The sequence below is a fragment of the Melanotaenia boesemani genome, chromosome 20 (assembly GCF_017639745.1).
Source record: "Melanotaenia boesemani isolate fMelBoe1 chromosome 20, fMelBoe1.pri, whole genome shotgun sequence".
NCBI lineage: Eukaryota > Metazoa > Chordata > Actinopteri > Atheriniformes > Melanotaeniidae > Melanotaenia > Melanotaenia boesemani.
Window position 1 is genome coordinate 10,657,193 of NC_055701.1, and position 27,400 is coordinate 10,684,592.

General features: G+C 40.5%; 2 protein-coding genes across 5 annotated transcripts; one reads left to right on the forward strand and one right to left on the reverse strand.

Annotated features, from left to right (window-relative positions):
• Positions 1-261: 261 nt before the first annotated feature.
• Positions 262-25,848, reverse strand: LOC121631602 (serine/threonine-protein kinase PAK 6). 4 transcript variants are annotated; one of them, XR_006008765.1, is made up of 10 exons: positions 25,379-25,848; positions 16,908-17,155; positions 14,931-15,596; positions 13,900-14,433; positions 13,450-13,583; positions 12,329-12,455; positions 12,066-12,191; positions 11,801-11,935; positions 10,728-11,669; positions 262-271 (listed from the first exon to the last, which is right to left on the reverse strand). XR_006008765.1 is itself a non-coding variant. In XM_041972616.1 (9 exons), exons 2-9 carry the CDS (start codon positions 17,109-17,111, stop codon positions 11,502-11,504), a joined length of 2,094 nt encoding a protein of 697 aa, XP_041828550.1. In that variant the 5' UTR covers positions 17,112-17,155; positions 25,379-25,848; the 3' UTR covers positions 10,191-11,501. The 4 variants fall into 4 exon arrangements, 3 of the variants coding, with proteins under 3 accessions (XP_041828550.1, XP_041828552.1, XP_041828551.1); XM_041972616.1 differs by lacking the exon at positions 262-271 and having other exon boundaries at positions 10,191-11,669; XM_041972618.1 differs by lacking the exons at positions 262-271; positions 25,379-25,848 and adding an exon at positions 25,135-25,153 and having other exon boundaries at positions 10,191-11,669.
• Positions 8,041-10,172, forward strand: LOC121631603. The gene has a single exon (XM_041972619.1). It carries the CDS (start codon positions 8,128-8,130, stop codon positions 9,727-9,729), a length of 1,602 nt encoding a protein of 533 aa, XP_041828553.1. The 5' UTR covers positions 8,041-8,127; the 3' UTR covers positions 9,730-10,172.
• Positions 25,849-27,400: the final 1,552 nt, after the last annotated feature.

The following is a 27,400-nucleotide window of genomic DNA, read 5'->3' on the forward strand; positions in this document are numbered from 1 at the left end:
GCAACACTGGCAGATTTGTACTCCAGGTGTGCCTGAGTGTTGTCCATCTCTGCTCAATGAAGACATGAAAAAATCTATTTTTTGTCCATTTGTACAATTTATTGAGCTGTCATTGGTTAGTGGTCCTGCGGGGCCACAAATAGAACCTGTCAAGCAGGAGATGGAGAGGGAGCTCTCTAGATCTCCATCACCTCCACATCACTGCAGAAAAGGAATTTCCATCAGACCTGATAGATTAAGGTGAGGTACAGGTGACACATTGGAAACTACACTGAGGCACAGTGGGAAAAAATATGGCAAAAAGTATTTTGGTCACAGATTGAATCATCTTGTTCAACAGGAACACAATGATGATTTCTATCATTAGGATCCACAGAAAGGTTCATACTGAGATTGGGCACCTTTCTAATTTAAAAGCACAGGTCAGACATGACAAATCACTGACCTGAACAGGAGCAACTGGTAACTGGTTATTTTCACCTTTCTGTCCTGAACTGATTGCATTGGATCCACTGGGCTGGAATAAATAAAAAGTAAATAAATAATAATAAATAAATAAAAAATTGGTATCAGCTTTAAAATATTGAAGGAGCAATGCTTTACTGCACTGTTTGTGATGTTATTTTAAGTATCGCCGCCTTTCTTTTTATAACAGATGGTGAGATGGCACTGAGTGTAACCTATCACTGTGCTAACATCAAATAGTCTTATCTGGACATCTCAGAAAACTTTTCTCACAGAAGCCATGAGATGCAAAAGCACAACATCAAAGCCAAAAACACCTAATGTGAAATAGAAAATACATTCAAATATCTGTCGCACTCTCTCTCCTCTTTCACCTCTTCTTGATTTGGCCTAATGTTTCTGCTTCTTGTCCAAAATGACACACTCATAATAAATTAAGTATATCTTCATAACAAGGGCTGTATGTATAATCTTAGCCTCAAAAGAAAGCTGAGACATGTGAGATTACTATAAAAAGTGGAATAATCAAGATATGTGTTTAGTGAATTCACCTGGAACACAGTAGAGGATTTAAATGGTTATCTCCTAAAAGAAAACCACATTACTTGAAACAAAAACCAGAGGAGAGCAGCCCAGTTCATGTAGGAATTAGTAAATGTCTGATGAGTAGCTGTGCAAAAATAGAAGCTTAACAAGTGAACCTGAGCAGTTTTGGATGTTTTAATAGAGGTGTTAAGCAGGTAAATATCTCAGGAACCCATCGGCCAATGTTAATTATCGACACCTCAATTAATTAAGAGAATCAAGGGATAACTCCCAAATTCTTAGCATGTGCAAAGATCTGTACTAAATGTATCTTGTGCTGCCCCCTGTACTTGGTGCTCTCATCTAGAAGAAGTTTAATTAATGGTCATGCCCCTTACTGCTATAGCAGAGCAACATGTGCTGCAAGTGCTAATGCATAGTTGTCAAAAATGTCTCAGTTTGAGAACTGATATTAAACTCCCTCAAATCCAAGGGCTGAAGGAGCAGCCTACTGTTTACCATCTGTTTGAGGCAGCATGGCAAGCCTGGATCAGGGTTATAATTGATGAGAGCGGAGGATGCGAAGACAGTAAGGGGCCATCCGCATGGCCAATAGCATATCTGTGTCCCACTTGATTGCCCCTTGTCAGTTCTTTCAGCTTCAACCCTGTAACTCGGTGTAATTGTCCTCTTCCATCCACCTCCCTATTTCTCAATTTTTTTCCAAATGCAATCAAGTGTCTTCATTTTTCTTTGCAAATAAGCATTTGAAATAACATGTGAATGACTTTCACTGAGGTTTAAAGTGCATTTACAGTTTTGTTATTGGACGTGACATTTGCTTTCTGCTGTGAAACAACAGTGACCTGGTCTCAACCTCAGTGATGATACACTAACCATGGCTACACAGTGACAGCAAGCCAGCTGCTGCCTCTTTCCTGGAACAGAGGGCGTGTGAAATCTCAATTCAACACAAGACTGCTGTGTCCTTGTATCAAATCAAAAAGGCATTAGAAGAACTGAGCATACACACAGACACATGATTGATATGGCTGAATGCGAATACACCACTTTTATGCTTTTGTCCCAGCAGGAGATGTAATCCCTGACTGCTCCAATCTACAGACCTACTACCTGTGTTGAGATGTTGCATAACTGTGAGGACACAAAAGACTGACTGTGTTTTGTTGTTCTGAAAAGGGGTCTGTAATAATAATGACTGTTCTGGGAAGGTTTTATCTTTCCAGGTTTCACATGATAACATGATTAAGCTAATTGTGCCTTTGCGAGGAGTATTTTCCTCATAACAAATTTGTACAGGGAGTGGAAAAAGAAAGGTTGCCACAAGTTGCATTCTGTTTGTCACTGTGCTTATCAGATGTGCTTAATTAAAAAGCAGAAGATGAAGTAGCCCATGGAGAATAAGGGCATGTTGAGTCACTGCTAAGAAAACATTTTTAGCATCTATGAATGGGCATTGTTAAATTTGCTCCTGAATGAACTCAGTTTCTTACCTTGTGCTCATGCACTAATTAAATCCCAGGTGTTAGGAGCCAAGTGGTATTACCAAGCATTTTCTTTCCATTTACATGTTTTTTTCTTTTTCTTTTTTTGAGGAGCCTTTTGTTGATTTTGCAGCATTGGGAGTGCATTCTCCCCAGTGGCTAATTAAGACATTTACGGCTGTGAATAACACCTTAACTTGACACAAGACTTAATTTCTAATCATGAATTCAAAATGGGTCCAGTAGGGGCCAAGCCCGCAATGAATGGGAGATCAGATATTTACCATGACATCTCTGCTTTATTGCATACATCTGTCCAATTAAGCAATTCTCTGGGTACCGACTCATTCACATTCTGAATATTTCATCCATTTCTGCTCAGTTCATTTTTCAGATCCCGTGAATGGATGATAGAGCAGTTTTATGTCAAGTAGGGAGGCGTACCATGAACTCTCAGGGTCCTTACACTTCTATTACCATCATCATTAACTAAGCATTATTACTAACTTAATTCAGTAGCCACTGCTGGGTTTGAAGTAATTTTCTGTTCCATTCTTAATCCAAGTTATATAATCTTCTTTCTTTTGTTTGCCATGAACTAGAAGACAATGGAGTCTCAAATTTTTACTTAAGGAATCAACACTATGCTGGTTTTAGCAATGCAAAAAGAAAAAACTGAAAAGTTTCGAACAAAAACAAAAACAAGAAAAATATAATGCTTAAAAAATTAAAGATATTTTTCTTTCTTGCTCACATCTATCTTTATCCTTTATCACACCATCCTTTTATTTGCTGTTAAAATTAAAACGGGGAAGGTAAATGCTGAACTTTATGCTTCAAAGTGGAAGTGCACAAACCAACGAACTGCAACATGGTAGTATCACATAGTCGGTATCCAGACGAGCTGGATTTCTTCATTTTAACTTTAGATAATGCTGTGTAAGATTAATTTAAAAGGACGTCATTACTCAGCTAATTTCTAAGAAGTATTTAGACACTTCATTGTCCACAAGTCTCCTCTCTTACAAGAAATACAGACAAGAAACAAAATTGCACCTCACATCATGTTGAGCAGCATTGGCCAAAACTCTTGTGGCCAACACAGTAACTCAAGCACAGCTTGTGGCCTGCCTGTGAGGATGCCTACAGTTCTGGCAGATCACATCAATTTTGTCCTCTGAAAAGACTGCCAAGGCTTAGTGTTTGAACTGGAATACCCTATAAGTAGCTTCATTTTGATGTTATCGAACCCTGAGCAAAACGAGATATCAGTTCTATTAGACATCAGTTTTACAAATAGGCAGCTTTCTGTTTGTAATGTATCTGCCATCAAAGTGATGCTGCTGCCTTAGATGAAACTGACTTGGACGGTTTTAGATTCAAGATTCAAAGCATTTATTGTCACATGCACAGTAAGGAAACAGCTTTCCCTGTAGAGTGAAATTCTTACTTTGCCTTCCACACTGAATGCCATAAATATTCAAAGTATATAGAAAAGACTAATTTAAGAAGACCATGCAAAAGAGTAAACATAAAATATAAACTATAGGCAAAATATAAGTAAAGTAATCTATGTACATGATGTGCAGTGTGCTACAAAAACTGTGCAACATTCAGCATTGAATGATTAATTGTGCAAAAAAAAGAACTGTCATGAGGTAGACGGTATGATACATGTGCAAATACTGAATAATAATAATAAGGTGCATTGATAATGTAAACAGTCAGTATGTGTAAATGTACAGTCCAATGTTACAGTCCATTGTTACAGACTCCAGGCTGCTGTTAGCTGTTAAGGAGGCTGATGGCTGAGGGAAAGAAAGAGTTTCTGAGTCTGCTAGTCCTGCATTTCATAGTCCTGTACCTCCGGCCTGAGGGGAGGAGAGTGTATGGTTATGGTTGTATCATAATGCTGAAGTCCAAAAGGCAACAATATTTCACAAAAAGAAATGACAAAGGGTTCATGATAGTCTTTACCCACAAACCCACAAACTGAAGATGCAAACGCTGTAATTAATGATGCCTTATAGTGTTTTTCCCTTTATTTGTCTGCAGCCAAATGAACTGACAGCCTCTGACAAGACCCAGATGACCCATCCACAGTTTCAATAAGGCCAGTAGCTTTATTGACTCAAAGAAGCTACAGAAGCTATATAGTTTCTAAGGGTTTTATTTATTTATTTATTTTTTATTTTTTTATCCATCCATCCTTTGAGGGATAGAAAGTTTATTATTTTTAATAAGAGAAGTTTATTAAGTTCAATCAGAATTTAGGGGGGGACACTGTAAGAATCCCACCTTTGCCATTCTGTGTCTTAAAGTTCTTCATGGTCAGCAAAAGAAAGCTGTCTTCTTTCTTTTGTTGCATTGTTTTGCTAAATGCTAGGTCCATTGCTGTAAATTTGAAAACTGCGAAAAATTAGAAAAATGTTCTAATGAAGTGCTTTGTGCCGAAGGCAACCAGAGTGTTATGTCATCATCTCACTGGCATGGTTATAATGTATGTTGATTATATTTGGAAATGTGACCTGTGAGCCATATTCACAATCATAATCAAGACCCTTGAAACACAGCTTAATTCAACACAAGATAAAGGTTTACTTTCATTTGCTAATCTTGTTTGAATGCATATTTAAAATAAATAAATAAACAGATTGTTGCAAATTAACAGGAGAGCTGATAAAGCTGTAATAAACAGTTTTGTGTAGTGTGTGTAGATGTATGCTTTCAAGGCCGTATTTTTAACTTTCCAAATCTCTGTAAGAGAGCACACACTGATTGCTGCAATATCACCTCAGAAACAATACGTCCGGTTGCCTTCAACAGATTTTACTTAAGCCAAGAGAACACCTTTGGGCTCTTTAGAAAAATGCAAGCCATATTGTAGAATGCATTCATAAGAGAAGACTTCCAATACCACCTCATCTCTGTGATCTTGAACTGATATAAATAATCTAATGAATGCTTAAAGCCTTGAAGGTTGTAACATTCATTACAGCAATCCTTTTTTTTATGTTTTCTAATCTTGTTTGTGTTCTTCCTACTTTATCTTCCTGCTGCCTTTTGCTGCAGAGTTGCAGAAAAAAGCTCTAGCAGATTCTTCAGGGTACCACCAGTGGGTTTTGTTAAATTTAAATCATGCAACATAATTTACCATCTCATGGTTTTATTTTTTCCTTCTTTATAAAACCATTTGTGATTTGGATTGCTTTCATGCTAGAACATTCTTCTTCTGTCAAGCTTCTGCAGACTTACTGTTATCAACTAGTCATTTAGTATATCCACAGGCACTCATAGTGCCATCTATAAATGTCATCTCCCTACTCCCCAACATTTCTTGCACTCATGCTGCCCCATGTCATTACACCTCTGTGATTTTCTGCTGTCTATGTACATTCACTGTGTTTGTCTTGCTCAGATCCTCTCCAAACATGCTGAACCTAATCTAAGCCATACAAATTTAAAGACCAATTTCCTGTTCCTCAAAGCATAATTTTGAGGTTCTGAAAGTTAAGAGAGGATTTTTTTTTCTTTGTTTTTGCACATCACACATACAGTTGGCATTATGCTCTGTTCTTTGCACTGTCTGAGCTGTCACAAAAAGTTTTTTTCGATAACCTTTGTGCCAAGTCAGAAACACTTGTCCATCTTGTTGTTCAGTGCTAGATGGTGTATAAGTGCGCTGAATGTGGTGTTATTCTATCAGGAAGGTTACTCGCATCCTGATTAGTTTTAGCATTCAAGGGTCATGTACCTTGTTCATGCAGCTAGGGTAATTTGAAATCACAGGTGTTCCCGGTTTTGCTTCAACAATCTTACATTTTCTAACTCATGCAAGAATCATGTGTGTCAATTTTTGTTGAACTATGTTTCTATTTTTGGCCTTGTACTTCTATTGTGTGCTTGCCAGTGTTTTTGCTACAATTTTTGTTTTCTTCCTTTTTGTTTATGAGTGGCAACACTTTTTCTGTCAACCTATTATTGCGAAAATGATGTGATCCAGATTGTGCTTTCTTGTGCCAGTCATGTTGCAGAACCACTTCCTTTTTTATCCTTAAGAATCCAATATTTTACTTACTGTATATTAAATAGCTGCAGCTATTGTTTTTGACTATGCTAGGACATGGTAGCACATAAATAAAATAGAAACATGTGTTTGTTGTATTTCTAACATAGGATACCTCATAGCTTTAAAGGTGTGAACTTGAATAACCTTGTTTTAAAATGCTGAGGTAATAATACAATGATTACAAAATATAGCAATAACAAAGTAGCTTAAGACACCCCGGAGGAAGCATCTGTTGACAAAGCTCAGCCATGTTTAGATGAGGACATGGTTCGCAGCGGCTCATGAAGGACCCGCTGCGGGTTTGATGAAGCCGGATGGTGAATGTTAAGCAGGGTGGGAATCCAGGTAATGTTTCTCTCACCTCCATTGTTGGCACAGTTTCAGTCCTGCTGAGATTTATATTGGGAATTAAAATGAAGTGCTGGTTTTGTGGGAAGAACACCTGTGTGAAGGCTCTTTGTCACAATCCGTGTGTTAGAGGTGAAGGCAAGCAGCAATTTAGAGAAATTACAGACTAAATTTATCATTTTAGTCATACAAAAGAGACAGCAACAGAAGAACTACCTGCTGGTATCCCATACAGAACAGACTAATACTTCATTTATTTTATTTAGAGGAGTGATTCATAATTACGTTGACATTTTACAGCAATTATCAGTGTTTATTTCAAAAAGCATCAGATGCTGATATTCTCATACAAACTGCTCTGTAAATCCTTGTAATTAAAGCAATTCTAGCTAGAGAGAGGAGAGGGCTGTTTCACTGCATGAGCGTTTCTATTTTTTAGATTTCTTTTTTATTTTGAAAGGTTTTGACTGCATTTTTGTTGTGATATTCACTGATTTACTTTTTTACATGACAACAAAAGACCTTGAGAAAGCTGCAGCCCAAAAAGCAGTATAATTTCAACTCATTGCACTTTATCATGAATGTGGGTGATATAAAGTGCTAATAGATAAGCATATTTGAAGGAATCTAAGAAGATAAAAAAAAGTTGTAAATGTCCATTTTTCCTTCTCTTTCCTATTTTCCTTTGAACATAGCTCTCCAAGCCTGAATCAATCTTGCTTTAAACCTGTTAATAATGTTTTCTTGGCAGTAAATGGGACTCCACATAAGAGTCCCATTTATACAGAATGCAGGATTGTCCTCTTCTATATTTTACTGTTCCATCAGCTGCATATTGTTCTTTATTGAGTTAATTTGCTGCAAACAAAAGTACAAATGGTGCATTTCAGTTGCCATCACAGATCTTACGTGAAAAACACAGGGCATGTTTTTCTCTTTGAGTAATTATTCTGCTCATATAGCATTTATTTTTCTCCAAGCAGAGAGTGCCTGGGTTGAATGGATGCTGCCACTGCATAATGGTCCTCAGACGTTTGTTTCCTTGGCAACGTGGGGAGGGCATGTGGAGAGGGAGGTATAAAAACACTGGCAGCTCCTCACTGAGTCTTACTCTGAGGTAAATGTACTCACTGTCATCACAGAGAGCTTCAGACAACTTGCTGCACACTTCCTCTCCCTTTTTGTCGGCTCTGCTCCACAAGTGGGTGTTCAAGAATGATGCGGCCAAAAGATTTACGCCAGGGCTCAGGCACCAAGACCTTTCTGGATGCCATGCATGGTGGTAAAGTCCACCTTGCACGCTTCATCCTGGATGCCTTGGACGGGCGCATCATCAACTCAAAGACTGAAAACAGCCGCACACCACTCATGTACGCTGTATGCCTGCATGACTCCGGAACCAGGACCAAGTTTACACGGCTGCTTCTAGAGAAAGGAGCAAATGTCAACTGCCAGGATGAGGATGGCCGCACAGCCCTCAGCCACGCCTGTGAGATGGGTCACCTAGATGTTGTCAAACTTCTTGTGCAGTTCAATGCTGATCCAGAAGTCTCCGATACCTGGGGGAACAGCGCTCTCATGTATGCTGCCTTTTCTGGACACAGCCAGGTTCTTGAGTTCCTTGTCAGGGCTTTTAAAAGACTGGGGCTGAGACTGGACAGGACCAACAATGCTGGACACTCAGCCATAGAGGTGGCAAACTTCTTTGGACACAACCAGTGTGCCCAGATTTTAAACTTCCCTTGCAGGAAAGTTGGCAAAGATGATCCACTTGCTGAAATGGGAGCCACGGTTGAAGGAGAGTGCCGCCTGCCCAACAGGCTCCCCAGGCATGTTCTGGAGAGGTTCTCCAAGCAGCTTACAAATGAAGACCGACTGCCAGGCGTGTTTCAGAAACAACTGAAAATTGGAGACAGCAATGGACTGTGGAACCGTTTTAGATGTCACCGGAGCCTGTCTCAAGAGGACAATCATCGCCACAGCTGGGCTCTGCCGCCACAGCTAGAGAAAGGCCAGATTGAGGGGGATCACAGCAGTCTCTTTACTACCAAACAACTGCAAAACTGCCAGCTTACAGAGCTGAAGGGGGCAAAATTCCTGAACTCGCTTTCTGAGCCAAGGCAGAAAGATGTCAGCCAAGACTCTAGACTTCCACAGCAAATGCCAGAGAGTTTCCCTCTCAGGGGAAAGGCAAAGTCATTTAACCTGGACCTTCTGAGCAGCAGAAAGCAGTCCTATCAGGGTGACGTGCACGACATGAGCCTGTCAGCCAGCAAATTAAAGAGAGCCTCGCTACAAGATGAACGATGCCTGATAGACAAGGAATGTCAAGGGAACACCCTGGGCCTGACAAACGATGGCAACAAAATTGTCACAGTGCCAAAATCTCTTTTAAACAGCAAGGGTCAGCCAGTGAAAGCACTCCAGGAGAGTGTCAAATCACACAATGAAGAGGCCAGTGACACAACTCCGTTAGGCAAACGAGAGCAACAGAAGAGGGGAAGTCTTGGCTCGACTACAAGACATAAACTACTCTTTGCCAGAGGAGAGATGGAGTCAGAGAAGATCCCCAGCCATGGCCCAGGGTTCATGGGCCTGGGGACCAGACTCCTGCGTCGATTCACTGCACCAGAGTTTATGAGGATGGTGATAGACTGTTCATCTGGCTCCTCAAATGGAAGGGGTCGGATGTCCCGCTCTGAAACCTTCCCTCTTTCACACACACACCAACAGGTCAACAGTCAGCCGAGTATTGACAGTATCAGCGCTGTGAAGTGTGAGTTTGAAAGCTACTCATCACAGTCCAACCTTGATTAGATAAAGGATGATATCGGATAACAAACATGTATGTTCATGTTGTTTATACACCTGGAATTCTAACAATCCAGTTTCATTGCTTGGTCATCTAGCTTACATACCAAGTAGACTTTTTTTTGCTTTTGTGGCTGTTTGTTTTTTTTCAGCATTTATTGGTAAAAATAAACAGGTTTAAGGTTAATTTCTCATTTACATAAAGCTGCATAGAGTTTTGCTTTGTTACATTTAAAATAATGTATAAATTAACCTTGTATTAGTCTGTGAGATTCTATAACTTAATTTTTTTCACACATATTTATATCAAATGGCATTGAATGTAGTTAATAGTGCTTATGTGTTTTTAAGAAGAATTGCATTTTGCTTAAATATATAAATCTTTTGTGCATTCATGCTGAACACGATATATACAATAAAACACCATTAACTTCACCTTGTGAGTGAAAAAAAAAACAAGATTTTGGAGTCAGTATGCATTATTTATTGATTTATACAAAATTAAAATGTGTAATTCTCTTGTTTAGGAATGGTCCACACAGAAATAGAAATAGATGAAACATGTCAACATGTATCTGTGTCAGAATACAAAGACTATGTGCAAAGTGTTTCTCAGCAGGTTGGTGTCCTGCAGCATCACATGCCAGGCCTGTGTGCTTTATCTAAGCGAACAAATGCAAATACAGTCACACACATCATCATACACATCCTCTGATATATATATATATATTTTTTAAAGTCTGTCACAATACAAAGAGGGTTGTCCAAGAGGCAAACACTGAGGTGTCGCCTAGCACCCACACTCTCACACATACCTGCACACACACACACAGCTATACACTCACATTTCAGTAAGTAAAAGTAACATTTGAACTCATGTCATATAATTCACTGCAATGAGTGAATTAGCAGATATAAGGACCTAAAACTCAGTATTTTTATGTACATTATTAATTGATCTCATGTTTTAAGTCCATACTTATTTAGGAAACCTTAATTGCAACTTCACATCATACAAACAACCGACAACACCTTTTGGAAATAAAGAATAAATATGAAAAGGGGAATATGGTACTGGGGATTTTCCAGTTGCCCAATAATAGCAGCTGGGCTTTTATCTACCCATTTATAATGCTAATAAAGGAGAATTGTCTTTCACATCCCATTTTGGTACATATTCAAGCATTTATATCAGGCCAGGTGTGCCTCCTCCATTTGGCCATGCAAGGAGTGTGTTTTAACCAAATTGTTGTCCACTTTAAACAACAGAGTGATAGTTTAACAGAGGTAACTTTATTCCTGTAACAATAAGATACAGTGGTTTGAGCCTAACAACAGCTTTATAAGGTTTATATAGCAAGCAATAATGCCCACTAAGAACACTGTAAAGGATCTTTAGAGTAGCACACATTTGGTATACTTAATTATGTGGAATATTGATTTTTGCTATCAGTGTGTTATGCAACTGTTTTAAACCACACTGAATCTTTCAGGAAGCCAATCGGTATTCCAATCAAACTGAGTTGAGAGGTGAGGACTTGCATGCTGCCTTTAACTCACTCCTAAAGTGCTTCTCACATGCCCGAGACCATGCCGTGTCCATCAACCAAACTTGCCACCATCACACTGGTGGCAAAATGCTCTCTGGGTCTGCCTCTCTGGAGCTGACGCCACATCAGCTTGGGTGCTAGAGGAGCTTGAACCCGGTGCTAGTACTCTTTCAAAACCTGCACAGGTCAGGCTGAAGATGGGTGTTGGGGACCATCAGCCCCACAAGGTCAGCAACGGGACATGCGTTTGCGGTACTGCTCCACCAGAGGGACCAGGCACTGAGGTGAGCCGCTCTGCAGCAGGAAGGGGTGCTCCAGCAAGTCAGTGGCGCTGGCCCGCTCTATGGGGTCCCGAGTCAGCATACGGTCCAGAAAGTCTTTTAGAACTGGGGAGATCTGGGGCACAGAGCATAACATTTTATCCAAAATCTGTGAACTAGCTGATCAACAGATAAAAAGATGTGATGCATAAATATACCTCTTTACAGCAAAAACATTCATGTGTTTATGTTTCACTGTTCTCATACCTGGCTGATATTTCGAACAGTCGGAGCTGGCTCATCTCTCAGCCTCTTCATCGCTGCTACAGGTGTTTCACTGAAGTATGGGGGCTCCCCGTCCACCATCTCTACCACCATGATTCCCATTGACCATACATCAACCTATTGCATAAGGACAAGAACTCTAACAGATTTAATATAGTACAGGATACCCCTGCTGGCTTTTAAGCTAAATAACAAAGATCACAAGTGCTATTTCATGTGAATGAAAGCTAATCATGTGTCTCCTCACCTCAGTGCCATATGGTGATTTGGAGATGACCTCAGGAGCCATCCAATAAGGCGTCCCCACTAGAGACTTCCTCTTTGGGATATCCTTACTAATCTGAGCACAGAAGCCAAAGTCTGAAAGCTTGACCTGCAAAGCACACACACACACACACACACACACACACACACACACACACACACACACACACACACACAAAGGTTCTAATTCAATAAAAGACAGGAGAAAGGAGGAACAAAAAAAGAGAAAAGAACAGTGCATCATACCCTTCCGTCTAATGTGAGTAGTATAGAATCACTCTTTATATCTCTGTGGATGACTCCTTGTGAATGGAGATAGGCCAGGGCTTGCAGAACAGCCTCACACACTGTAGCAATCTGCTCTTCACTCAGTCTGCAGGATAATGCACACACACACAAAAGTTCACACACATAGATGCTGATTTTACATATAAATTTCACACATTTTCATTACAACAGCTGATGCAACACAACAACAGCTCAGAAATTCATGAATCACCACACATTAAAGGCAAAGCTACATAGTGCAAGGTTCAGAACAACATCTCCCACACAGATGACGAACCAACAAGTTCATTTATCTACAATGTTAATGTGATTTATATTTTACACGTAAAACATAAACATATAAGACAGGAGATAAAAAGCCATTGTCATGTAGCTAGAAAAGTCAGGTGTATATGGTAAAACAAAATGCTAACAACTGCAAAGTCTTGTTCGCTCCCACATGTGACTTCTTGAATCGATAACCCATCTGGAACTATATGACAAGAAATATTAATACAGGTAGTTCACTTTAATCAGTCTAAAAAACATTTGACATCAGAGTGCAGCCAGAAGGACTTAAGAAACACAAAATTCTCCTTCTTGATTGTTCTGTCAATACATGATCACTCTAGCCTTTGACATGCAGTGGCTTTGACAGTTGGCTAATTTTATAGGTCATCTGGCTTGGGAGAATATTTTCCTCTCTCTGGGAAAGCAACATAACCTAAAGGTTTTCCTATGAAAAGTGAGCCAACCAAACAACAATGAATACAGCAAATACAACTCCCTGCTTCTGGTCAATGCTTTCCTCATTTCTGATCTATGTACTATAATATGACTGCACTGAGGAATCAAATTTCCACCCCAAATTGACATGCTAAATTACCCAATGTCATAGAAATATTATTTTTCCCCAGAGAAAAGCAGCAGACACAAGTGCGGGAAGAGACTGAATGATGGTGGATATGTTGCTCTTATAAAAACTGATCCCACACCAGTCAATACCACACTACCCCCTTGTGGTTGACTTTGTTATTAAATATGATATGACCTCTTTAAAAAAAGAGGGATGAATACTGTTTTAATGCTTCTGCTAGTACCTGGTTTCAGACACAATGTTGGTTAGTGCGCCACCTTGCAGGTATTCCATGATTACCCACAGTTCCTCTTCCACCAGGGCAGACTTGAACATCTCCACTACATTCCTGTGCTGATAGTCCCTCATGATGACCACCTGCAGCCCAAAACATTAGTATGTTAATAATAACATTAGTATTATTACCGCTATCTTTAGAGATATAATATATTTTACTCTCATTTTAGTTCTGCAGCTTTAAAACTGCACAGTGCAGTTATTTACAGTATTATTGCCCTGACTTATTTAAGGGACTACTTAAAGATGTACCTCTAACAGTCATGTAGTTACACAGTTATCTCAAACTACATGTGACGACATCATCAAGGGGATATGTTGTGAATGACATTCATGTCAATTACAAGTACTTGCATTTGTCTGTGTAATCTTTTTTTTTGTTGTTGTTTTTTTTTACCTCATTAAAGAGCAACTCTCTCCTCTGCTGCCGCCGCAGATCCATCATCTTCACCGCCACTTGCCTTCCAGTGTGCTTTTCTGTGGCAATGCACACCACCCCTGTTGAGCCCTCCCCAATCTTCACGAAGTTCTCCAGGTAAGTTCGTGGATCACCCTTGTCTACCACCATCTGCAGGGCTGCCTTGAACTGTTCATGTGTCACCTTAGGTGGGTCTGGGGGCGGTCTGGGTGAGGGATGTTGTGGAGGTCTGAATGCAGGAGAGCAGGTACCTGGAGGACTGGTGGCTAATGAGCCTGTAGGGGAAGGTCGAGGTTGAGAGGGGCTGTCCTGTCGGGGATAAGGAGGGTTTGGGCATCCAGAGTGTCTGAGAAAGGGGTCTGGTCCACTGGGTCTCAGTCCAATATTTGGAGAAAGACCCAGAGTGTAGCTAGCTGAGGACCGCACTGTCCGTTGAGGTCTAATGCCTCCCACAAGGGGACTACTGGTGCCAGTGGGAAGGAAACTGGAGTGGTACCTCACTGCCGACTCTGCCTGCATGGTAACAGAAGAGAAAGAGAGCTGAAAGGGGATTGGCCAACTGCCTGAGGTTCACGGCTCACTTTAAAACTAAATGTAAATTATGTCCTTCACTTTCAGTCTGCTTCTGCTTCACCTGACATGACCCATGTTAAGAACCTGCTATATGGCTTCAAGCCATATAGCTTTCAACATTTACAACCTCTCAGGCACTTAAAGTCCACATTTCATTTCTCAACACTGGAATTAAATGAAATACTTAAACATAGAACTTCACTCACCTTCTAGCATAAAGCCAGTTAAAATGCTGCCTTACTAAAGTTCCACAACCTAAGAGTTAAAATGATCCCTTATGATTTCTTGACAGAAAATAACACCATTTAATGAATTCAGAACTCATGCAAAACATGCTGAGCAGTAATAAAGATATACATAACATTAACAAAATATGCATATATTGTGTATCATGAATAATTTATGACTGCATGTAATCACTTCAAAGTTGTGCTTACTTTTAGGTCATAGGAGGAGAACGGCCTCCCTGGGCTGTTCTGTGGGTGCATGTACATTGGTGGATTGGGACGGAGCTCTGTAGGGACAATTCCCTGATCTCCATGGAGCTGCTGGACAGTCATAGCAGGGCTGTAGAAACAAGCTACAGGTCTCTGGTTTGGTGGAATTCCCCTGGGCAGCTGGAAATCTCTTTTCCATATCACTCTCTCTTGAGGACTTCCCACCTCCCCGGTCATATAAGACCCGTGACTTGGCGCTGTGATGTTCTGGGATTGCATGGGTTGTGAGGGTCCCTCCATGGAGCTAACACCTACTTCATAGGTGGATTTGGCCTTTGGTAAGATCCCATTTGGCTGCAGGGTGATGCTCTTCTTCATGCCCAAGTAAGGGGTGTTGGTCTCACTGTGGATGTTCCTAGCTTTGTCCCTCCAGTGTTCCTGACCCACATCCTCCTCCTCATCATAATCATCTTGGGTTAAGCCCTCATACTGGTAGGTATCTCCCTCATTCACCTCCCCGAGTCTTCCTAGAGACTGGGCCCTCTTCCTTGCTGAGGGGCTACTTTTCCGCAAAGAGTTGGAACTGGTCACAGACAAACGGCTCATGTCATTGATCATGGCTGCGATGTAGTCTCCATGACCGATTATGCTCCCACGCACAATGGTCTGAAAAGGGAAGAGAAGTTTGTTTTTTTCACAGTCTAAATGCTATGATTACATTAAAAAGAGTTTCAGACTGGAAGGGACACTAAGGTGGCATTATCACTGTTCATCACTGTTAAATTTAGACTTCGGAACGTGTATAAGTCCATCACTCTCATTCTATAAAGACAGTTACTTAATTCAATTCCCAAGTTGCTTTTTCGGATGCACTTACAAATATACCAAGCAGACAGAGCCTCTACAGCTGCCCCTATGTTTCCAGATATTACAATTCTGGAGGTCTTTCAAGTATTATGAATAGTTGGCAGGCATGCAAAGGGCATAAAGTTGCCCTGACATAAAATGATCAGACAAACATTTGATGCTTTGCCAGAATAGAGCTACAGTAAGTGTGAGAGCATGGTGGCTCATATATCAGTCTCAGGCTAGAGTCATGTTCAGTTCACAGTCAGTCAACAGCCTCTCTAGTTTCTCTGGCTGAGTGCCATTACATCTGCACAGAGGATGCAGGTCAGATGACATCTCACCTACTGTGGCACCTCTCTGAGAGGAGTGGTTGGCAGGTGATAACAGCCCTGGTGAGATTTAGTCTTTTAAAGGATACTATAATAATAGTTTAAAATAAAAGTGGTTTTCCACCTGTCAAATTTCAAATCTAATCTTACATTTGTTTTTACTTTTTATTATGTTTTTATTTGTGTATAATTTGAGGGTTCTGTATATAGACAGTTAAAGCTATAATTCTGACCTAAACGCTGACACTGATGTTCTCAGGTAGCACAGCACTAATCCCCATCACATCATGGAGTTCTTTATTTAGCTGTAGAGCCATAAAAAGCATCGACAGTAGGTTCTGTGAAGTGTTGACTTCCTGAGATTTGCAGGCTGCATCATTCACAGACATTTCCTTTGCTGTACCTGCACTTTTTATTCTTTGTTTGACATCGGTAGGAAGGCACCATGTACTGTTATTAATTGCCTGCATGCAGTAATAAATCTTGTGGCTCCTGTGAGTATTCAACATTGTACAGTCAGTGTACACAGCATGGTCATTAGCCCAGCCCCATGATAGATAAGAAAGCAAAATCATGGGGAGGGGAGTAGTCATTTCATGCTGTCATCAGAGGATTATGCCATTTTCTGAGAAAGCAGAATCCCTCTGCAGCACAGAAAATATACCTCCGTATTGCAGTTAGCAATTTTTTTATCTAGTTTTTAAAAAACAACTAGTCATGGTGATTTTATTACCAAAAAAATCAACAGCAAGCGATTCATTTGTAAGGTCATTGAATTAAAATTAAAGGTCTGGCATACCTTCTTTGGCCTCAGCTCCACCTCTGTAATCCTGGAGGGGTCCACCATGGGTTTGGGCCTTCGCAGGTTTTCTATCAGGCTTTGCCATTGGGTTGGCAGGCCCACAAAGCAGCCCCGTTTGGCGTCAAATGAGGTGTGGACACGGTGCTCAAAGTTCTTTGGCGCTGATATCTCAGGCCTCTTCTTTTTTTTCTTGCGAAACATCTTCAGGTCCAGAAGGGCAACAGCCTGCCTGCTTCAAAATGTTCCTGTAGAGGAAAGTATTCAGCTTTTAGCAAATTGTACGTAACATAATATGCAATACCCGATTAAATAACTGTAATCTTGTCCTTTGAATACAAGCAAACCTCTCACAGTGAATAAAAACATGCTGTCTGTCACCAATCACTCATTTTTTGCCCTTACCATTCTGACCAGGTTTAGTCAAAATCTGCCAACAGATGATGTTTTCATATGGGGAAATATATTCAAATGGCTCATTTAAAAGCTGGTCTATTTTTAGGATGCGAATGTCCCACATCCCAGTGTCTTGCTGGCTGTCACAAGCTTATTCCACTGAAAACTGCTCCAAGGAGAGCGGATGGATTTGTAAGCACATGTGTAATGAAGGATATCTGGTCAATTAAGGCTTATTCATTCTCTGTGCCCTTTTACAGATGAGCATGCGGCCAGGCTGGCCAGCGCCCACAGGCTTTCAGTGCATTAGCAAAGCAGCACACAAGCACACATTCATGCACGCACATATATACAAACACAAATATATTATGGCAGGCCATCCTTCATAACTCCTCTATAAGCCTTTCATATCCTATCCTAATTAGTAGCTTGTGCGCCCTTGATTGCAGGGAGGGCAACCACTTAATCTCGGGATGCATTTGCTGAGCCACTAACTTAGGTTTATTGTATGTTCAGCTTTACTTTCCATTCAAGTGGTGGCAAATAATTAAATACATTACATCTCATTTCCTTCACTGCACAGCTGTACTGGGAGATAATCTCTCACACTTCAGTCTTATGATTAGTATTAATACTGTTTTACGTAGCTCAGAGTGTGGAGGACGTCCCGGAATATCAAGTTAGTGAATGTCTCGTGAATCTCTAGTCTGTATTTTCCTGCAGACTGAAGCATCTTGATAACTACTGGGTTTACCAGAAATTTGTACAGTCAGTCGTGGTTCCCAAACGATGAATTCTGCTGACCTTCATGGGTTACAATTTGATATTGTTGTCAGCGTAGGCGCAGTTGATCTCTTTTCGTTGAAAGTTTTTTGTTTATAGCTTGCTGGAGCACAGAAACGGAGAGATGATTAAATGAAAAAAGGACCATCTATTCGTTGGAAGCAAAACAGCACCTCAATATTTGTTGTTTGCCAATCAAACACCATTGTGGATACAAACATGCGCCATAGTGGATATGGTGTGAATTAAGCGAAGGTAAAAGAACATCTCACAAGCTCATACATTTTGTATGAAACATTTACTTTATGAACTACCATGTAACTATAAATCTCATATAAATATAGTGGATTACAAGCACACTGTTTACTCTGAAAAGCATAGAAGTCAGTGGCTCTGTCTACATTTTGAATCTTTAATTAGATTAGAGAAATAACATAACCAATTACACCAGAGTGGCTGTCTTGTATTACTTGACAAATATCAGCCAACTGTCAGCTGTAAATAAAAGATGAATATAGCCACTGTGAGCTTTGGTTTGTGCTGCTCATGTAAAATGTTTGAAAACATTCCCTCTTTTTTTTTTTTTTTTTTTCATTTTTTTGACCATATTTTGACAAGAAGTGGAATTGGAGAGTAACGCTGATTGGCCAAAAATATGTATTTTTGAAATTTAGGAACTAATGACAGCTTCTGAGAAAAATTAATTGACTTTGAATTTCACAAGATATGTTTGTTTTTCAAGAAGTCTGAACAATCCTTGTTTGCTGTACTTTAGGTGTTCTCATTCTTGCGGTACAGTTTTTGGTCTGGACAAATGTCCAAGTCCAATTTGCGTCCTGGTTTGCTTTACTATCACAATTGCATTTCAAGATCCAAGATTTTGTTTTATTGGCAGAATGACAAATTTCTAAAACAATTCTGTGTGTCTCTATGAATTCAAATGGACTTTATATGGTCACATTTTTACCTTTTCACAAAAAATATGTAAAGTCAAACTTGTGGCAGGAGGTTGTTTGTTGCACAAACCAATGAAGATATGCTGTGAGGAAACAGTGGATGCAACATCTATCAAATTGTGATGAGCCACACAGTTTCTAGGATTTGAAGGAGCCTGCTTGTTTGGGCATCCACCAGGGACAGGACAACAACAATCTCCTCTAATGGATCAGTTGTCACAGGGTTTATTGCAGTCAAACTAAATCTCTTAAGTGTGAATACACACCTTAAGAACTTCCTTAGGAGCTTCACTTTGGACTATATGGCATAGCACAGCTGTTTGCATGCAAATGCTTACATGCTTACTCACTAAGCTAAGATAGCGAACATAAATATTATACTTTTTTAACATAAACATCATAGAGCATGAGCATGTCAGCATGCTAATGTGGCCATTAAACTCAACATACTTCTAAGCCAAAGAAGACCTTGTTGTTTGGTTTAACAAAACAAAATCCCACACTGAATCACAGGGCTTACAAGGTGCCCTGAGTTTATCTGATACAATCTCCCATCAGGCACTCTAAAATGGTGGTAGCTGAGAAAATGAGTTTTGCAACCCTCCATGACCCAGCAGGCAATCACGATGGCCGCCTTTATTCCCTTCACCTCCACCCCTGAGACCAGCACGTCTCTAATCGGCCTGAACAACACTTGTTACGAGATGCACTGGTGACTAACCCACACCACTGGATCACTGGAAGGTAAAACGAGGTCATTCCCATTGGTCACGTGAGCTAAGCCCTGGTTCAATAAGGGAAGAATGAGAGTTGTGAGGGTGGAGGGGTACTGCTTGCAGAGATGTGTCACCCTCCAAGGATAATACAACCACAAGGCTAATATGCTAAGCACTGCAAAAAAGTATTGCTCTGTGCTCTCCCTATGTACATAATATTGTACTGGGGAGGACCTTAATTCTATCTGACAGGGACATTATGGTGTGACGAAAGAGGAGTTGGGGTTGAGATTATAGTCCGACTTGGAAATATTACAGCGACAGAGACACATTTTCCTTTCCACAGACACAGAAAGGCTTTTAACCACCAACTGTGGCTCCTTTGTAAATAAGAAAATAAGCTGCACACTGAAGATAGTTATCTGTCTTTTTCCCTTCCTGCAGCACAAGAAGCTATCTGCTTAAATATTCAGGTCAGATACTGACATTGCCTGAACAAATATTTACACATTTACACTCATGTATTCCTTTACAAGCCGATCAATCAATATTTACTCATGAGTGAAATGCATGCCACAGTCCTCCACAGCCAGCAATAATGAGATGCTACCAGAGCACATCTGGATGCTTTATTGTGGATGGTTTAATTGTAACTCATTGGATGGTAAATAGTAAATGATAAATGCTAAATCAAGCTTTATCATTTCAAAGCAGCGGAGAACATAGCTTTATCAGGATGCAAGTTATTCACCTTTGACCACTGTTCCACTGATCCAAGAAACAAGTAGCAACACATACATATTTTGTTGATTCATGCCAGGGCAAAACTAATTCAAAGGTATTGATTTACCAGTTTTAGCCACATGTGACTGACCCTTATATGACCTCTTTAACTCTGCCAAGCCTATGACTATCTTGATAGCAACATCCTATTGATTTCTACACAGATAAAGCATATGCACAGAGCCAAACTTGCACAAAGTACAATCTTGCTTTCTAGTCACATCCCATAAAACTGCTGGGACTTGACCCTATGCCTCAGTGGCTTGTCTTGAATCTATCAAATTGCTGAGGCAAAATTCAGCTGCCTGCTGTCAGGGATATGAAAAGCCAGAAAGGATGATGTCATTCTTAAAATTCTACTTCATTCGAAATCTTCATCAGGATTAGGAACTTGAACAAATTCAATAGATCCCAGTGTGTGGCAATAAAAACAGGAAATCAGCAAAAACTATTAAAATGAAAATTTTATAAAGATGCATGAAAATTATGGAAAAAACAAAACCAAACAAAAGCTTGCAAATAGACTTTATTTTTTCCCAAAGGGTCACCGCTTAACCCTGTACTAATCCAGGCCCAAATGAGTATCCAATAACAGCCTTACCCCTGACTGGATGGAGCTTCTTCACCTGGCAGAGCGGCTTGGCCTCTCATACCATGCAGAAATTCAACCAGGCAATCCATATGTTTCCTGCAGACAACATGACAGAAGAGGAGAAGGCATGCTCGCCTTCCTTTCATGTTGAAAGCACCCCGAGCAGGAGTTGTGGCTGAGTGGGAGGGGATTGAGAGATAAGAGAGATATTGGATTTGCCTGATGTTAGTGCTCCGGAGCTCTGCTGAATTTTTTTTTTCCCCCTATTTGCCCTAAATTTTTCATCTTTCTTTTGTTAGAGTTACATGCAGAAATGTAGCGAATATGCAGGTGACTGTGCTTGCAGGATTAGTATTTCGTTCAACCCCTCAGTGATCTAATTTTAGTACACATCATCTCCCCCTCCTCTCTAGCATCAGACACGTGTTTATTTTGTGCGGGATTCATGTCAAATAGTGAGGTAAGGGTGGGAGATGGTGGAGATGAGGTAATCCTCTTTTTGTGTTTGTAAATGCACGTATAAGCATAATCCAGCTATAAAGACTCACAGGGGGCTACAGTATTTCATAACAGCATAGATAGCATCAAGTTCATAACTGTTGTTTTTCCACCAGGCAAGGCTGCACTTCAATCAGCTTTGTTATGGTGACATTTTGCAATGAGACTGTCTCTCCAGGGGGGCAGCAGGGAATTCTCAGATGGTCATCACTTCCTTGTGCTACAACACATATGCATGCACCTTCTTAAGTGGTTTAAAATATAATTAACTGAATGTGACTGGACAAACCAATATCAGTGTTTATGAAATATGCTGATGTCTGCTTTCTCTTTAAAGTCACCTCTGGAGACATTGAATACCAGTGGATAACAGATGACATGTGATGCAATAAAATACAATCAGCAACATGGAATAACATGATGCAGCCATGCATATTTCATGCAAGTGTTCTGATGCTGAATATCATGCATGACAAAGCACATGGAATATGAGGAATGTTTGAGAATAAAATGGTTGTTTGTACAGTGTTGCGTTTTCAGCCAACTAATGCCCTGTGTTTGGGGACAAAAGTCCTCGACTATTGCTACAGTCTAAAACATGGTACATGGATTTAATTTCTATAGCGTCTTTTTAGGTTTATCAAAACTAATTACTACTGTGGATTGGTTTAACATATAGTTTAATATCAGCAATGTGCCAAAAGGTGTTTTCTTTCAGAGTAAGTGCATATGATAAACAAAAAGTAATCAGCTAATAATGATAGTGGATTAAATAGCCAAGTACATTCTGAATTTACATTTCAGTTTATGCAGTGGATGAACCACATCCATGGAGACAGCTCATTGATAGTAACACATTGTTAAGACTTTGAAATGTCACATAACTTACATCATGTGTCGACTTTCACTCAAACGTGCACATGAAATCATGCAAGTCAAAAATGTTAGAAGTCACAGAGCAAGTGACACTGAAAAAGAAAACAATCAAAAAGCTTGTCTGCAATCTTCTCAAGTTCTGACAGAGTAAAAGAAGGCCTTGGGATGGGAGGTGCATGGTGAAATACAATGTTTCTGCACAACAATGTGGGCTGTTGGTTCTTCAAGGGCAGACATCTGTGCAGGAGGGAACACCAGTCTTTGTGTAATTATTGACAGGAGGAGTAAGAGTGAAGGGAGGCAAGGAGAAATTGGACACTTGGCCTTAGTGGAAGAAAAAGAGAACATGATAAAAATGTTGAAAAAAAAAAAAACTAATGCATAGAAGGTTTGAAACTGTCTCATTCAGTAACAGTAATGTTGATAGCAGCTCTCTCGTTTCTGGGGATGCAGCCTCTTTTCTCCATCAGCTTCTCTGCAGTAAACAGGTCACAGTAAAGGGGATTTCAGGACAAGATAGTTGTATTAAGAAAGTGCATAGATCATTCTGTCATCTGACATAATGGCACTGATTCTCCTAGACAAGAAAATGGACACGAGAACTAGTTTGTTCTTCCCTGAAGGGAGGAGTGTGGACATAAATGCCTGGTAAAAGCTGTTGCTATCTTCCCCAAACACCTTAACATAATGGGATTATAAAAGAAACACTTCTAGTGTTCCAGGCTTTTTATGAGATGCTATTTGGATGCTGACACATCACTAGAAAAATACGCTGTTACTACACGGTGTTTGTGTTTCTGTGCAGTGCAACAATATGTATTTAATTGTAAGGACCACAGTCAGGAGAGTAAGGAAATGCAGCACTGACCAACACTCTGTTTAATTAAAGATTCTCTTGGCTCTCACAAGTGCTTTGAACAATTTGACGCTGTGCTGATAGAGACGTATGATCAGGCTGAACCAATAGGATGAGCCTGACTCTTCTCTCTTGAGTATAATTTATTGATGTACTAGGACTTGGTGCAAGCTTTACTGTACGCGCATGTGCTTATGAAAGCTTTGATTTATGTTTTTTTCAGCCAATGATTCAGCCTGTCTCTCCAGGGGGCAAAGCACAGAGTATTTTTTAAGCCCACATTCCTTCATGGTATCAGTCAGCACCAACTCTGCTGTCCTTCTCTGTCACCCAGCATGGGTGCTGTTTCAGCCCAGAGAGGGGACTCATGTCATGCTGTTCTAATTTGAACTGAGAGTCTTTTTTTAATCTTTAGTGCCTGACGTGTTATAGCTAGTGGCTACGCTAAGCTGCTACTGCACGCTGTCCCCTCCTTGACATGAACGTGACGCCAACATTCCTGAAAACAATCATGAGCACTCGTTTGTGCAAGACTCTTGCCATTGCTTCCCGTCCTGTCAACGTCCTGTAACATGTGCATGAGTTTTCACTGCCTGCCTGTTTGTGTTTCATAGGGAGCCTGTAAGAACATGAAAGCAAACTGAGAAAGTTGAGACAACCTCCAAAAATATTAGAGGATGCTGGAGTGCACACATCACCCTCAGTAAAGCAGATGCCCAACAGTGTGTTAGTGTGTTTGCACCAAAAGACCTTATCTGTCACCTCTTCTACTCTTTTTCTCCTCGTCTTTCTTGAATATCAATGAGTAACCTGAGACATAAACACACAGCTTTTACTTCAAGTTACATCATCATGAGAGATTTACAAAATCAACAGACTGTAGCTCATTTGGATCACTACTAAAACTATTTAACTTTTTGCCTGCCACAGAGAAAATCATCCACAATGTTTTAGGGATGGTACGTGCAAAAAAAACATGTGAATTCATTGACTCTTATATGGTACAATCAGGATTAAGAATAGGTTTTGTTGTGACAGAAAGAATGTGTAGATTGTTGATACTAAAGCTCCTGACTGAAAGTAAAATCTATAAACTTTAAAACACCTTACCCTTAGATTGATTTCCACTTGACACTTTGCATCTAATAAAGAGACTAATAGAGAGACTTAGCAAACCTACTTTCTAATGTACTAAGCTGACTTTTTGTTTCTGAATGGCCCAAATTTAGAGTCAAACAGCACAGTTCAAGCATTGCCTCTCATGTATATGCAAGCTCTTGTGCAACAACATATGCCACATATCAGCCTCCTCTCATATGCTTGTTTTCAGCATCAGCATCCATCTACTGAAGTGTCAAAATGCAGCAGTAGCTTGAATCCTCCAGCGTTGGTACAACCAGAAAAGCTCACCTGAGAACTCAGCCTACACAAGCACACACTAGAAGACTCAGTCATAAAAACAGGAAGCTCACGTCCATGGTGGCCAATAGCATCTGCAGAAATTGTAGTTGCTAAATACAATCCAAAAAAAACCAGCCTGTAAAAGAGTGTGACATTGTTGTTCTTCAAATAGAGGTGGAGGACAGAAGCAGAGGGATGAAGAGCTTGTAGGAATTTGGAAGAGAATGAGTGAGCAGAAGGTAACAGCTCTTCTTTTGATATGTGCTCTATTAGTGAATACATCCAACAACCCCCTCAGTTGTCCGCCACCCCCCCATACACACACACACACACAAACACACACACATACACACACACACAGCATCTGCACCTGGCTGCGCTGCATTCTGCTCACGGTCTCTCCTTCTCCTCCTTCCTCTTCCACGGCTGATGCCTAACGTTGGCAAACACTAGCTTGCTCTTTATCAATGACGTTAAGCCTCTTTTCCTTTTTCACCCCCTCCCCCTCCCCACTTTTACCCCTCTCTCTCCTTGTTGTGGATAGATGGGAAACAGAGCTTTGGAGGGATGAACCACTGTTAAAGGAAAAAGAGAAATCAGTCAGTCCTCCTTACCTTGCTGTCCAGTGAAGAGGAGAGTCTCTCTCCTCCAGGAAGGATTGGAAGCAAGATTGTGCACATACACACTCAAATACACTATCATACACTCCTCACGCACATTCACACTCACACACGGGTATATGCCGCTCTCTCTCTCTCATACACACAACGACAAGGAGGGCTGGCTCTCAAGCAGAAGCACACTGCAGGCTGCCGCTTGCCTGGGAAAGCCTGATGCGTTCTTCCCTCCAGGCAGAAGCACACGCTGCCATCTCAAAGGCTCTTTGTTGGAACTGATTCACCCCCGGCTCCGTGGCTGAGTGCTGTGCCATGTACTGGTGCCTGCTCCAGAGGACCGTACAAAGGAGGGACAAAGCCATGAAAAGGATAGGCAGCATCCAGGAGGAGAAAATATCATGGCCCCATGTAGTTTCTTCCATCCATCCCCTTTCTCTTCCTCTGCTTCTCAAGCTCACTGTCGTTCTCTTTAGACAAACACACATACACCCTCCCACCTCCCTTTCCCTCTCTCTTTATCACTTCCCTCCTTCTCTGCCTCCTCCCACTCCCTCATTGGGCTGCAAAAGAACTGATAGCTGCGTGTGCTTGTGTGAATTTGTGTGTGTGTGTGTTTTTAAGCTGGTTTCCGGTAACAGTAAGGAAAGGAGAACTCCTCTATACCTCATCACCTGGGATACCTTTCATCCACCTCCCCGCCCTTCATCTCTCTCTCTCCTTCTGTCTTCTTTACACCTAACCTGGGTGACATGAGAACACGAGGGTGCTGTGTTCACTGAACTGCTGTTCAGTCAAATGCATTATCCATGGAACAACAGGGTCAGGAATGGCAGATGGCAGGGGGCTGTTTGTATCTGGATATGTGTAATGGGGTTGCAGGGGGTACCTTTAAAGGGGATGCAATTCTTATCCCCATCCTTACAATTATCTTCTTAGTCCTCTGTGACCCAAAAATCCTTGTGGGTGAAGGCACAAGAAGCTGAACTCACAGCAGCTCTACATCTGATCCAGCATCATTACTCAAGTAAAACATTCCCTTCTCTTGTGCCACAATCATTTTCTGAATAATTTATGCAGCAGCTAGAACAAGACTCAACGAAGGAAAATGTATTAGGGTCAAGTCATGCAGAAATTGCCTGCAAGAGTGAGTCAGATTTGGGGCATGCATGTAGTGCATGGCGTTTTGATGTGAAAGGAGCTTGCAAAAGAGCTAGAATGGACTAGAATAATGATGTCCTCCTTACACATGAAATAAAGTCAAGAGAAAGGGGCTACATGAACCAATCTGCATAATGACAGATGTCCTGGTTGGAAGTATAAAACCATGGCTTACTGCCACCCCCACCCCTCACTCTTACTTATCAGTATAAATGTCACAAATGATTATTGGTGTGACTATATTTTACCACTTTGCTCTGCATAGTTCAGCAATAAAACTCTTCCATAACAGACTTCTTCTTGTGTAAAAATATGATGGTTATAATAAAAAAAAAAAGTTTTAATTGCCCAAACTGAGCTGAGTGGTTTGTGTACTCACACTAATCTCTTCTTGGTCAAAATAGAAGAGAGCAGGTCAGGTCAAAACAACAATTAATAAACACTTACATGCTTTTATTACAGCATTTACTGATACAAACACAATATTTCATATGCTTTGCCAGAAAGGAGAGTTTAACTCCTTTTGGGGAAATATTCTTTTTTGATTTAACGGATTAAATAATATTTTTACTTTACTATAGGTATATTCTGCATGTAGTCAATTAATTATTTTATGTGTGTAACACAATGGAGAAACATTGTTACTAAAAATTACCCTCAGTCATGAGGATTTATTTATTAACCAGCTTCACTCAGGAATTTTATGGAAACACTTCATATGGTTAAACAGTAGGAACCATGGCTTGTAATGTAAAATAGGTCTTGCAACGACAATGCTAGGGTCACAGTATCATTAAAATGAAGGCCCAGAAGTCGCATAAGTAATTCAGCTTTAATTATTTGCATCTCAATCCATGCCAT

Bases quoted from the DNA above. Each gene is read 5' to 3' on its own strand.
- LOC121631603 (XM_041972619.1), top strand. From the start codon at position 8,128: ATGATGCGGCCAAAAGATTTACGCCAGGGCTCAGGCACCAAGACCTTT.
- LOC121631602 (XM_041972616.1), bottom strand. From the start codon at position 17,111: ATGTTTCGCAAGAAAAAAAAGAAGAGGCCTGAGATATCAGCGCCAAAG. The intron at 14,434-14,930 runs GTAAGCACAACT...GTTACCATGCAG, and splicing joins TCTCCTCCTATGACCTAAAA to GCAGAGTCGGCAGTGAGGTA. The intron at 13,584-13,899 runs GTAAAAAAAAAC...TTTGGGCTGCAG, and splicing joins GAGAGTTGCTCTTTAATGAG to GTGGTCATCATGAGGGACTA.